The 13,394-nt window shown below is 39.5% G+C and overlaps 2 protein-coding genes across 9 annotated transcripts in view; one reads left to right on the top strand and one right to left on the bottom strand.

Annotated features, from left to right (window-relative positions):
• Ten-a (tenascin accessory) overlaps positions 1-13,394 on the bottom strand; it is a 149,661-nt gene that overhangs the window by 100,468 nt on the left and 35,799 nt on the right. For 6 of the 8 annotated variants that reach the window (XM_017144028.3, XM_017144021.3, XM_070219338.1 and 3 more), the window contains one exon: positions 8,703-9,282. The exons of the other annotated variants lie outside the window; for them this stretch is intronic. In XM_017144028.3, the coding sequence (XP_016999517.2) occupies positions 8,703-8,848 (146 nt within the window). In that variant the 5' untranslated portion in view covers positions 8,849-9,282. The remainder of the gene's footprint in view (positions 1-8,702; positions 9,283-13,394) is intronic. 8 annotated transcript variants of the gene reach the window in all.
• LOC108059023 (uncharacterized) lies at positions 3,393-4,598 on the top strand. Its single transcript, XM_017144050.3, has 2 exons — positions 3,393-4,009; positions 4,065-4,598. The coding sequence occupies exons 1-2, from the start codon at positions 3,535-3,537 to the stop codon at positions 4,502-4,504; spliced, it is 915 nt and encodes a 304-aa protein (XP_016999539.2). The 5' UTR covers positions 3,393-3,534; the 3' UTR covers positions 4,505-4,598.

Raw genomic sequence — 13,394 nt, forward strand, 5'->3', positions numbered from 1 at the left:
CACAGAAAGTTCTCAAAAAGATGTAAAAAAAAGAAAATAAAAGAAAAGAAGGGAAAAAATGTAGTAAGGAAAAGCCGGGCTCTGTGGCAGCTGGAAAATGGAAAATGGTGGGGGGAAGCGATGGGAAAAGCGAGGCGACCGCAAAATATGCTCAGTAGCATTGATGCGCCTTTTGACCCGGCCTCTGACTTTGACACTGAAACCGAAACTGAAACTGAAATAGAAACAGAGAAAGAGGCGGCGAGAGCTTTTCCCATTGACTTGGCATTAGTCGAGCAGGAATGCGTCTTATTAGCAGTTCAGTATGTAGTTTACACTGCTCAAAAAGAGGTGAGGAGAAGCCAATACGTTTTGATGCTAATCATAGGGAGTGGATTTGGTGTAGATGTTTTGTATAAGCCTTTAATAATAAAATTATCTTAATAACTTTATCTAAAGTGTAAGAAAAGTTATTTAAAAATTTAAGAAATCTGATACTTTAGAGATCATAATATTTTATGGCATTTATTGAAAACTGATACTTTAAAGATCATATAACCTTATCAAATTTTTTGAACGCTTTTATAGTCATGTTTATAAGCTTTCAGAAATTATAATTTCCAAAGTGATACAACATTTTTACCACTAATTAATTTAATTTAATAACTTTTTCCCAATTATGGGCCATGTTTTCTTGGGCAAAGTGACCGATTAGCTAACCATCCAGTGGTTCCTTTCGTTTGGGCCTGAGGCCTGAGACCCCATTTCACTTTCACTTGTCCAATTAGCCCAGCGAGAGGATGTACTGGCCATCGAATGTTTTAGTACTCCAGATGTCATGTAGTTCTCGTTCTCCACCGTTCTCGGCCTCGGATTTGTTTTCATTTGTTCTGCTGCTGTTTCTGTTCTGTTTCTGAACTGGCCATCAACCACCTGGCCTCCGGGGAAGTCAGATTGAACACCGAATTGGACATCATTAGCAGGGGGCGGGAAAGTGGGTGAGTGGGCGATGGGGCGATGGGGCAGTAGGTTAAGGAGTTCTCCTTGTGAAAGTTACCCCTGGAGGCAGGTGAAATGAAATGACCAAAGGAATCGAATCGGTAAGGTAAGTTAAATCGCCAGGAGATGAAGATGACTCTCCGCTGAAGGACTGTAATTGAGATGGGTGCAAAATAGGGCAGAGAAGAGGTCCTTCGGTCATTTTGGTCCTCTTGGTCCTCGAGTCCTCCAGTCGAGTGGAGCCAAACAACAAGATGTCATATCATCGGAATGGCAGTCTCATTACGAGACTTTGTTCCCCGCTTTTTGTTCGTTTCGTTTCCCTTTTTGTGTGTCTTTTGAGCCGGCATTAATCAAAGGTCTTAGGGTTAATGTTTCGCCCAGCGACGAAACACGATTGCGGTCATGATAATAGCGCTGGGAAATGGGATATGATAAAGCTACTTAAAGTGACACCACAAGCTTAGTTTATGATCGAAATTTTATAAATATGTTGTCGCCAAGAAAAGTTATTGGGAGCTAAAAAACGAGTTTTAAACTTTTCTAAAATTAATAACGCAAGGGCTGTCCCTTATAGTGCTATTCTCTTGACCTTGACTGTAGTCCCACCGTGTATATGGTATTTATTTACCATACACACTGCACTAAGCGGCTGTTAATGACGCAATTTCCGCAAACCTAACCTTTGAGGGTCAGTGGTTGGCCAACTTCTTGGTGTTGTTGGCCACAGCTAATTAGCTTAGCGCATTTAAATCGCCCGAGCATCGCTCATTTCTAAGGCCTCCTCTCAGCTATATATCCCTATATATAAGTACCCATTTATATCTAGATATATATAGTGGGTATGTAGAACCCGAGAGAAATGACAGTCGATAAATAAAATGGGGGTTAGCAATTGGTGGGGAGTTTCCACCAACAAGCCACAACATACGAAAACAACAAAACAACTTCGGGGGAAACCCTTTTTTCCGGCCTCTGCAGACAATTCCAAGCCATTACACTGAGAAATGTGACACAATTTGAATAACATTTAAAATATAAAATTGAGCATCAATTCGGGTTGCTTTCCTTTTGGGGGAAAGGGAAAGGAGGGAAAATTGGGTGGAAATTCCCATTCCTGATGGATTTTCCTTGAGTTTCTCTCTCATTCCTGTTTGTTTTATTTTCCCCACTCGTCTTGTGTTTTGTATTTCTTTTACTTTGTCTAAATTGCGTAAATTATTGGCATATGTTGTCTTCGCAGTCCTGTCGAGGCAATGAAACATTTTTAACCCTTTTCCTCGTAGACGTCGTTGGAATTGACAGGGGCGCAGGGTGGGGAAAGTGCCAAGAGGGAGGGGGTGGGGGAAAATGTCGATGTCGGCCAGGCATTTTATTCCATTTTCCATGGCCCTTTTTTTCCTTAGCGCCTCTGACTTCCCCTCCTCCTTTCGCCGCTCTTTTCAGGGATTCTCCCCTTCCTTTTTTGTACCCCCTTTTGCACCGCCTCTGTCTGGCTGCCAGTTGGCTGTCATTTATCCCCACTTCGGGTTCAGTTTCGGCTTCCACCAATTTTCTCAGCCCCTTTTCTTCCTTTTTTTTTTATCATTTATGGCCGTCGTTCTTTGGCTTTTTATGTGCGCTATTTCGCGAAGTAGAACAATAGCCGCCCGCCAGTCGAGCTCATTCATCCCACTGCCAAAGTCCCGGGATCCTGGGATCCCAGGATCCTGAGTCCTGAATCCCTACTCCCTACTTCATCTTCGTGTCCTTTTGTTACAACAAAACGGGCCACTGTCCTTCACCACCACTATCCTTGCGCCCTCGCGCTACTTTATTGTCTTGCCAAAAGAAATAGACTTTTAATATACTTGGCCATTCAGAGCACAAAACACTGGAGAGCTCCCAGGGAAAACTCCCTTTTCCTTCCTAGCAAGAAACAACAACAAAAAGCTGGGAAAAACAGAGCAAAAACGACAAGTGTCTGGGAGTGTGGAAATATTAGGCGATTTTGCCAGTTCATTGACTTGCCACAACAATAGTTTGAAGTTTGTCTGCCAAAATATGAGAGTCCGCATAAAATGGAACCAATCTCGGGAGGGCGGAGGGAAAAACAGAAGCTAAAAACTTTTTCACTTTAATAGTTCGACCAATTTGAGAGTGGCTAAAAGGCCGGGATAATGGCAGCTAAGGGAGTGCAAATAAAATCGCACTCCGATTTATTTGCACTTTTTGAGTGGTGATATTATCAATTTAAAAAACTTTAACAAGGGGCCGAAAAAATGTGACGCGTAATTTGTTATGCCCTGTAGATAAGAATTTGTTATCTTGACATTACAAAAGGCAAATTAATTTTTTATTTTATAAATAAATTTAAAATGTGTGTGCTTTTCTCGACATTTAATCCACGTAGTTCCTGAACAACTGTCAGTGTTTCAGTTCTATATTTCAGTTTGCACACAAAGCAGCAACTGAACACATAACACAAAATTCCAATATTTGTAGGACAGGGCGACCGAGGATTCCCGCGACTTAAGAACCCCTGAGAACCTCAAGCTCTAGTCTCTAGTCTCAAAAATGGCTGAGAAGAAAGCCGAGGACCGTCCAAGTCGCATGGTTGCCCAAAATCGCCAGCAAGAGCAGAATAATGCGCTATTCGCTCAACTATTTGCCAGTTTGGAGGGTGAACATCGGAAGTTGAGGGAGTTGGAGCAGCGACGATCGAAGCTCATTGAGGAAATGAAGAATCTGAGGGCTCTGCTGTTTGCCGAGAACCAAAAACTTCGCCAGACGGTGGCTCCAGTGCCCGGCAGCAATTCCATTTCCATTCCCGAGAGATCGTCCACTGTTGTCCCAAGTTTGGCTCCCCAATCATCGGTTCGCTTGGAGCGAAAAGCTTCTAGTAAATCGGTGACAATTGTGGAACCACCGGCAAAAAGTTTGAACATCACCGAAAGACCTCGGGCTAGTAGTTCGCAGAGTTTGCAGAAGAAAGGAAATCGACGAAATCCCAGGGCTTCTTCAAGCAAAACCAAACGTAGAAAAGCTTTTGGTAAGTAAAATATATCCCATTTTAGTTCTCAACCCTATATCAAACCATCTTCTAGATATTATATCCAATACCAGGGAGGATATGTTGAACGAGATCGGCGAATCCGAACTATCCACCTCGTTGGGCGCCAATTTGCAGACTCTGGAGCAACATAGGTCGGATCTAGAGGATCGCCAAGATATAGACGAGGTTTTGGTCTCCCTGCCGGAACTTTTTACCCTCATGGATTCCCGCTTTGCAGACACAAATTCTGCCATTTCACCAAATAATCCAGTTACCGATGCATCTCCCAGTCTTCTAAACTCCGATCAAGATCCTAGTTTTTATCTGCCAAGTGCTGGGTCTTTGTTCGAGGACCTTCTGGAAGCCGATTCCGCCCGCTTAATGCTGGATTTGCCAGAAGTATCACTGGAATTACCTTCAGTTGGCATCGCCGAATGTTCAGCGAACGTGGCGGAAATATCGGAAAGTGAACCGGAAAATAAAACTGGTTAAGGAACGCCACACTTTTAGGACTTTTTGGAATTCTTTTAAAACTATTACTGGATCTGGCCACACTATTTCACTAAATACACAGTTGAAAGCCGAATATTCTGCTTTTTTTATGGGATAAAGTTTAGAAAATAGTTGTTATACTTATGGAATCTTTAGTTAGGTTTTAAAAACCCATCGATTTTGGTTTTTTGTGTTTTCCTTACAAAAATTTGTAATGAAAATATTGAAACCGGGAATGTAACAAATATTTTAAAAATCTCAAACTTAACTTTTTGTTATAAAAATACAATTATACTTGGCTTAAAGGGAACGGTTGAACAAATAATTTCCCTGTTGAATCCATCAAAGATGTGGCATAATATTTACTGTCTCCTCGTTTTTAGTTGGGAGGGGGTGGAGTGAAATGTGCACATGTTTATGGCATATTCGGCTGCCTGCTCCTTTTCTCAGAATTTCTTGTGCCTTTTTTATTCAATTTGCTGACCCTCTGACCCTTGGTCCCCTGCCTCAAAGTGAAGTCCTGGGGGTCGTCGAGGACACTCTCGACATCCATTTCAAAACAAATTAGTTGCCAACTGTCCGAAACAAATGTTGTCTAACGAGCAAAATCGAGTTGTCTCTCATTGCCATAAGAATACCCATCGAGTGGGTATGGTATACTGTGTATATATGGTATATATGGTCTATCGTATATGATATATGTATGACATGTCCCCTCGTCCAAGTTTTGTGCGACTTGTTTGTCCAACGAAATGATATGAAGCTCGGCATTTCAATCATAATGTTCATCACGATTCGTTTTTCTTTTTCGTTTCTTTTTGGGTTTTTGGGAGGTTTGAGAAGAAGATGAGTGTTTTGCCGAGATGGTGGGGCTGGCTTATTGATTGGACTGGGTCAAGAGGTTATGTTTTGTGTGTGGGACTTTTGCTAGTGAAATGCACTTGAAGTGCAAAACTAAACTTGCAAGTCAAACCCAAAAGCAGAAAATAGAAAATAGAAAACCGAAAACTGAAAACTGAACTAAGCCAAACCAAACCAAACCAAACCGAAAACTAAACAAGTTTCTGGCTACCGAAAAACCACCTGACCCACACGAGCACACAAATTACTTATGTGCGAAGGGTGGGTGGTGGTGGTGCTCCCTCGGCGGCGCAGTGGGCGGTTCATACTTTTTTCGTTACTGTTGTTGTTTGTTTTCAAGTAGGTCATTAGAGAGGCCTTCGCCCTTCGCCCGGCCACTTGAATTATTAAATTCCCCCGGCTCCAGTTGCTCGGCTTTTCGAAGTTGCTGCAGTGGCGCTGCTTTTCCTGCCCCCTGGCTCCTCTAATATGCATGTACATATTTATATACCTACACCCGATCCAAATATATATGTATGTATATATTCCTATTCGTTTTCCGGGGCTGCCAGAATGTATCCATAACTTACCTAAAGGTGGCGGGGGAAAAAGTAGAGAAAAAGAGAAATATTTATTGTAATTTTTCGGTTTTGAGTTCGAGCAGCTTAAATACGAGAGAACTTTGACATTCAAGGGGACTTAAATCGTGGAAATCATGGAGAAAATGTTTCAATATTTTGCATTCAAATAAATACATCATATTTTCAATCTCCTTATTTCTAGTTTCAGAATATTATATTCACCAGCACAAAAGGCATTTAAGTGGCTTATAAGATGGCACAAATAGAGGTATTTCTGTGTCCAATGACTGTTTTAGTTTTTCCCTCTGCACTCTTGCATTTAAATATTTAAGTTTGAGCGAATTCCAACGTTCCCCTTTGTTGGCCCGCGTTCGCTAGTCGGTAGTCCCATAAAAAGTAATTGGAATTTTCATTTAATATAAAAGCTGAGCGAACACAGGCAGCGGAACACAATCTAACCCACTTCGCAGTTTGCAATCGCACAGCACAACCGAAAACTATGCATATAAACGGGGCCACTGATGTTCCACCACCCATCCCATCTCATCTCATCCCTCCCTTCAGAAGTCCTCCATCCATTTTGAACTGGAAAAAGGATACAATGTAGCCAGCGGAGCATCCTCATGGATATGTGTATCCCCCGCACAGGCTCGTCGGCTCGTTGCTCATAAAACTCACTCAAGTAAAAGTACGAATGGTTTTCGATATGAAATGCATGAAACTGACAGGCAAACATATTGCGCCGCACTGCCGAAACCCGCCCACAGCCACGCCCACGCGAAAAGTCGCCCACTACACCGCGGGAAAAAGTGCATTGGTTTCTTATTTATGTCTCTGAAATTATTTGTTAACTTATGAATTACATTTCTTATAATTTTGATTTTTATTTTTATTAATCAAACAATTTATATTTCTTTAAAATTTGAAAAAGCTAGAAAAAATGGTATAAAGTTGAATAATAAAAATTTTGAAAATTGTTATGTAAATTTAGAAACCGAATACCAAAAATTTTATTTCTCTGGGTGTACAAAAAGTTGTACCTTTTATTCTTGGTGTTATAATATTAGCTTGAATTCTCTTTGTTTAAATATTCAAAATACCATTTATTTTGAAGACATTTTCGGGATTTATTGTTTAAAAACAAATCCAATTGAAATAACTCTTTTTTTTTGCCGTGCATTCAGCCTCTTGTATCAGTTGGCTGACTGTTGGTTACCACTTGGCCGTTGTTGCTCCTCAACCTCATCCTCTTTTTCGTCCTCGTAAGCTCTTCCATCTGTCTGCCCTCGTTACCGCACCCCCTCAACCCCCCCGGTCATTGTTGTGGGCTGTATATATATATATCCAAATATACATATATATATATTGTATCCCAGTGAGAACTCCGCACCTCTCGCCTGTCTATTTATTCAGATATGAAAATGCATATTGTACACTCGACTCACGCCGCTTTATATGGGACATTTCTTTATCATCTGCTCTCCTCCATCTCTCTTCATCTATATACACATATTTTCCTTTTTTTTTCAATATGCAACTCTGTGTGGCATATGAGTGGAAAGGAAAAAAAGGAGTAAAGAATGGGTACAAAATATAGGAGCTACTCATCGAGGCGTGCGTTTATTGCAATTGTGTTCCAGTTTCTTGCGTTTGAATTGGGGAGCGGAATTTTTTAAAAGGAAAACAAAGCAACACCTTAAGGTGAAGGTGCAATAAAGGAAATGTTTTTTGGGTAAACCCAATACTTTCTAGGTCAAAGAAATATTTTTAAATATTTAATTTCATTTAATATAAGATGGATTTTGTTTTGTGTAGTTATCATATAAAATATAATTTAAACTCTTCTATGAAATAACATTTAAGCAACTTGTTAATTAAAAATCAAGTGCTTTTTAGGTATTTGCTTTCACAAAAAAGGAAGCCATAAAATCACCTGTTCTTCCTTTCCTTTCCCATATATGTACAAGCCACTTGGCATAATTTAATTTACTTCTTGTTGTCTGCTTATAAATACTCGTAAGGTAAACTGTTTAATTATGATACAAAACACTCACAGAACACATCATCATGATTCGAATGCACTTGTGTGTAAGTTATATTTTCTTATTGAAATTGCCATTTAATTAAGGTTCAAAGCACTTTAGAGCCAAGCGCTTTGGTTTATTTTGCGATGCGATTCATATTAAGATTGAAGTTTCGTTTCGTTTGCTTTTCCCCAGGACTGCTTTTATTTTCCAATCTCAAATTATTATATGCATTTCAACGCATTTCAGCCGAAGACCCGAGGACTCGAATGTTAATTAAGTCTTAAATCTGTGGCAATATTTTGGCAATGATTTTATGTCGGATGGCAGACAACAGACAGCCTGTGAAACTGTTGACCCCAGTTGACCTGTGCATAATCGCCATTTGCCTTTGTCCCTGGCATTTTGATGGCGCTGTAAATTCGCGATGACACTCGACTTAATTACAATTATTTGCACAGGTGTGCAGGTCAATGCACAGGGAGAAAAAAAATGTAATACAAAGAAATAAAATTATGTTTTAAATTCAAGACTTTATATTATGACAATTTTTTTTACATTTTTATCTCACTTCGTTGTGGGTCATTCTTGCTACTTTAATTTATTTTAGACATTCAAACAGAATTTTAGATTTTTTCATTAACTTTTATTTTACTTTTTTTACCCTTGAAAATTTGTATTTCACTCATAAATATTTTGTGACTTCAAGGAAGACCTGATATTTTTTTAAAGTGCTTTTAATATATTATTTACCTGCTGGAATGGTTCGGCTCGTGGGCAAAGGGCTCAGCGTAGATATTTCGCACGGGGGGCACTCGGCGGGGCAGGGGCGGCGGCACCGGATTGTAGCCATCCATGATGGTATCACAATCGGAGTACTTCATCGATTTCATAGTCATTTTGTGTCTGGTGCTCACTGTACCGAGAGTGCGAGAGTGCACTTCACTTCACGATTTATGTCGATTATTTATTATTTAATTACCGCGTATCTTTTTTGTTTCTCGTTTTTTTTACGTTTTCGTTGCGAGGCACTCGCTCTCTTGTCGCGTATTAATAATTAATTATTACAACTATTATTATTATTATTATTGTTAATGGCAAGTGCAGGATTTCTGCACCCCGTTCGATGCATGGACAGGGGCAGGGGGGGCCCACAGGGGCCTCGGTGGCATCGCCACCCGCGGATGGGAATATATTCGCCTCGATTCGGTGAAAATCTCTCCGTCGAAATCCCTAACTATCGGATTTCCACTCGCTCTGGGTCTCCTTTTTAGCCTTTTTTCCTATATGGATTTTAGATCTTTTTCATGGCTGCCGATGGGTTATTTCGGATCTGCAGGGGAGTAGAAAATATACATAATTAAGTGGGGTTGTCTCGGGTAGAAACAACCTTGTGACCTTTCGTTACGCTTTACCATGTTCTGTTTGGGGTTTTTTCTTTTAATTTTGTGAAATTTATATCCGTTTATTTTTGTATTTTTTATAGGTTTAATATTTTCATACATTTATTTATTATTTTCGCTCTAATCAGTCGTATAATTAAGACCAAAATTCCGCAATTTTTCCCAATTTCCCTCATTTGCCTGGGGGCTGTGGGGAAATACTCGGAATGCCGCTTAGCAAATGTTAATTGTTTTTCCCCTAGTAACAACGATTGCATCTGCCTAATCTGTTTTCAGCTTCCCCGTTCCGTTCCCTACGTCCCGTGCTATACGTACACTATATATCCATCGATTTCCCCGAAATGCTAACCAAAAATCATTCTTGGCTACGGTTCAGCATTTTCAAATATCCCAAAACTGGTTTTCGGACAAAAAGGGGGGGGCTGAAAAAGCTGAAAGCTGAAAGAGGAGAACGAGGAGAATCGAGAGGAGGCTGCTGCTGGGCAAACAATCAGAATAAGTGTGGATTCCATTTTCTGGTATCGAGTATATGGCAGTTTGTAGTCTGTAGTCCCATGTCCGACCGACCCAGCATATTTGTTACACTTGCCGCCCTCTTTATCCGATTGGAAACTGGTACTGTTGCTGTTGCTGGTACTGGTGTATCGCTCTAATCACAAAATCCCACCCATGATGATGCCCAGACAAAATATTCAAAGTCATCGTGTAATATTGGAAAAACACTTGGGCGATTGCGCAGAGAGGGGCGTAGAAAGAGGAATTGTGGGGCGGGCGCCAGTGCCAAACAATTTCAAATGTAATCCGTTATTGTGGCCGGGCGATCGAAATGTATCTCTGTATCTGTATCTGTATCTGTGGGATACAATGGAAACAGCACGGGCTTGGGCTCGGGATAATGCGGCATATCTTTGGGATTTTCATCTCAAATTAAATTTATGATATGGCACAAAAATTGAATAACACCCAGACGGGGCACGAAGTGAATCGAAATCAATCAAAAAAGAGATGCCCAGTTGTTGGGAAAGGGCCAAACGGGAGGGAAAGAAGTAGTATAATACCAAAAGGCTCTTGAACAGCCAGCAAACACCTCAAATGAACCGCAGAGATGCAAATGCATCGATGCAGATGCAAAGTACGGAATACAGACAGTGGCGGCGCAAGCAGGAGTTCAATGGAGATAGGGGGTTTTCAGGAGTAGTATATCGAAAAGGAAGACATTTTAAATAATTACCAAGGCTATGTTGATTTTCTTTAATATTTCTTAATATATCAAAACAAAAATAAAATATTTTTTGTAAAAAAAAATGTTTTTTTTCTAATATATTACAATATTTTGTTACCCATTTATATACAACATTTTACCTAACACAGACGTTTAAAATTACAAATTATTTTTGGTGCTAATTCATCAATTACTAATATTTTTGGCAAATATACTTCTTTAGTGCAAACCTACAAATGAAAGCCGAATTTCGGTTTTAAATTTAAAAAATGTTATTTTAAATTTTATGATTAAAAAATTAGACTTAAAAAAAGACTTTCAGCATTCATAGGTATGAAAATGTATTTATTTCTATTTAAATGTATTAATAAAAATTATTATTGTTCAAGAAATCTCCTTCTCTACGGCCCTGGACACAGATGCCGATGCGGTTGCCAGTGCAGTTGCAATAACAGCGTCTCGACCGCAAAATGGTCAATTCCTTGCTGCATTTGCATTTGCATTTGCATAGCCATAGATACAAATGTATCTTCCGCCATCCTGGCAGACGACTGGCCATTAATCAAACATCGAACCACTGACTGATTTTAGGGCGCATTAATTAACACAACGCAATGAACTAGCACATTCCGCGCCAGCGAATCGAATGCCCCAACAGATTCAAATTCAAATTCAAATACACACATTCGAATATCTTTTCTTTTCTCGCAGCGGCAGCTAATGAAATACTTTCAATCATAAACGAAAATAATTTCACGTTCATTAGTGAAACGCAAAAACAAGATGCCAAACAAAGAACTCACAAATCCATCGATGTTGTTGTTCAAATATTTCAACAACACGCACGCATCACAAAAAAAAGAGCTTGTAATCGCATAATTGCTGTCCGAAAGGCGAATAAAAAAAATGCCTGAATGAAATATGGACAAATTATGACAAGTGTTGAGAGAGGGGTGAAAAGAATGTAGTCACCGCGCCAAAAAAAAAAACAAAATATTTTTTGGATATCTTTGGTATTTTCGCAATCGCATTGTTTTGATTCAACAAAAAAGTACTGGGAATAAAAAGTGCATTTTAAAAATGTTTTTTTGGAGATCGTATTTAAAGGTCTTGATTGTGAGAGAATTTAATTACCATTGGTGGTTTTATTATTGCGTTATCGAAATATTTTCTTTCAATGGATTAAATGACTAAATTTTTCGGTTAAATTTGCTTCATATTACAAACTCAGATATTTAGAAATATTTTTACATTCCAAATAGTTTCTTTAAAAAATAATGTAATATATTATTTTTCGCGCCCTTCAAATACTTTACTTAGCCACTTTTATATCTAACATCTCGTAAGCTTTCTCCTTATCCCAATCTGCTGAAATCTATCTTGCAGATACTGGGAAACTTCATGGATGTTTTTCTGGAAAATCTCTAGCATTCCTATGATTGATCCTCGTGGCCTGGGCCTGCTCCATGCCTGAGTTCTCGGAAATCCCTGGCCAAATATCCACTGGCCCAAAACGCATCGCGCTGATATGAAATCTACTTGTTGTTGGCCGAGCGGCCGAAAAGCAGCTCAAGATTTACTGGCCAAAGGCACGAAGAGCACCGCTCCCCGTTTTCCCACTCCCATTCCCATTCCCAGCTGCCCAGAAATATTCCAGCTGAGTTTGTCTGGCAGCGCATTAATCTCCGGCCCGGCTACCAAGTTCGCTGCACTCCACGCGGCCTACGCGAAAAATGCAGCGCGAAAAAGAGGCAGCCACGAAAAGGGGCGGTGGAAAAGAAGGGATTTACACAGGGAAAACTGAGTGAAAGGAAGAGAAAATTCGCAGATAATTGGGTAGTTCTCACATGTTAAGTTAAGATCATTGTAATTTATTTCTTAGGTTCATGACCATCTTAAAAAAACAAGTATTACAAAATAAACAATATAATAAACTTTATAATCGATTTCAAAAAATTAGTGAAATAAATGCACAGAAAATTGTGAATTTTGTATATTAAAGTTAAGAATAAAGTAATTTATTTCTTAGATTTCTGACCATCCTCTTACTTTTGTACTGATATATTTTAACATTTTAAAAATAATAAATAAAGGAAACTTATAGCCAGCATATAAGTGAAATATTTATAGAGAATATTTTTGAACAAATATCATTAAACAAATTATATTAAAAGCCCTTAAAAACTTTAGAGATTTTATTTTTCTATTGAATTTTATTTCTCCATTTCGCAGTGCATTTAGAGAGGAGCGACTGCTCCTTAAAAATTTTGTTGTTTTGTAGTGCAAATCATGTCGACTCCCTCCGCCTGCGCAACCGAACCGTTCCTGCCCCCTTCGCCCACCCAAAATGCTACCAAACGAGTTCGCAGCAAGTTGCTCTGTCGAACGGCAAAAAAGCAACGACAAGTTTCCAGGTTTTCGTTAGGATGCGATGCAGCTTATAAGAAAAATAAGAAGAAAAAATAAAGGAGGCAAAAAGAAAAAATATATAAGAAACTAAGAGGAAACCAAAAACAGAGCTGGAACTGGGACTTAAACTTAAACTGAGGCTTCGACTTGGACTTCTACTGCGACCGAAACGGACCATTGAGCATTGGGGATTGGGGATTGAGGATTGGGTAGAACTGGTTTTCGTCAGAAAAACCAAACCAGAAGAGGGCCTTGCCTTGGCTTTCCCCACTTTTCCCCTTTCCACCCTTTTTACGCTGCCTGTCAGCCATCAAAATGTCAGCGACTAAATGTAATTAAAATTGATTTTATTTCCCTACCGAACACAGCGAGCATAAAACAATTAAATGGCGTCTAAGCCAATCTTCCACC

Source organism: Drosophila takahashii, chromosome X (genome assembly GCF_030179915.1).
Source record: "Drosophila takahashii strain IR98-3 E-12201 chromosome X, DtakHiC1v2, whole genome shotgun sequence".
In the NCBI taxonomy this organism is placed as follows: Eukaryota; Metazoa; Arthropoda; class Insecta; order Diptera; family Drosophilidae; genus Drosophila; species Drosophila takahashii.

Bases quoted from the DNA above. Each gene is read 5' to 3' on its own strand.
- LOC108059023 (XM_017144050.3), top strand. From the start codon at position 3,535: ATGGCTGAGAAGAAAGCCGAGGACCGTCCAAGTCGCATGGTTGCCCAA. The intron at 4,010-4,064 runs GTAAGTAAAATA...ACCATCTTCTAG, and splicing joins CAAACGTAGAAAAGCTTTTG to ATATTATATCCAATACCAGG.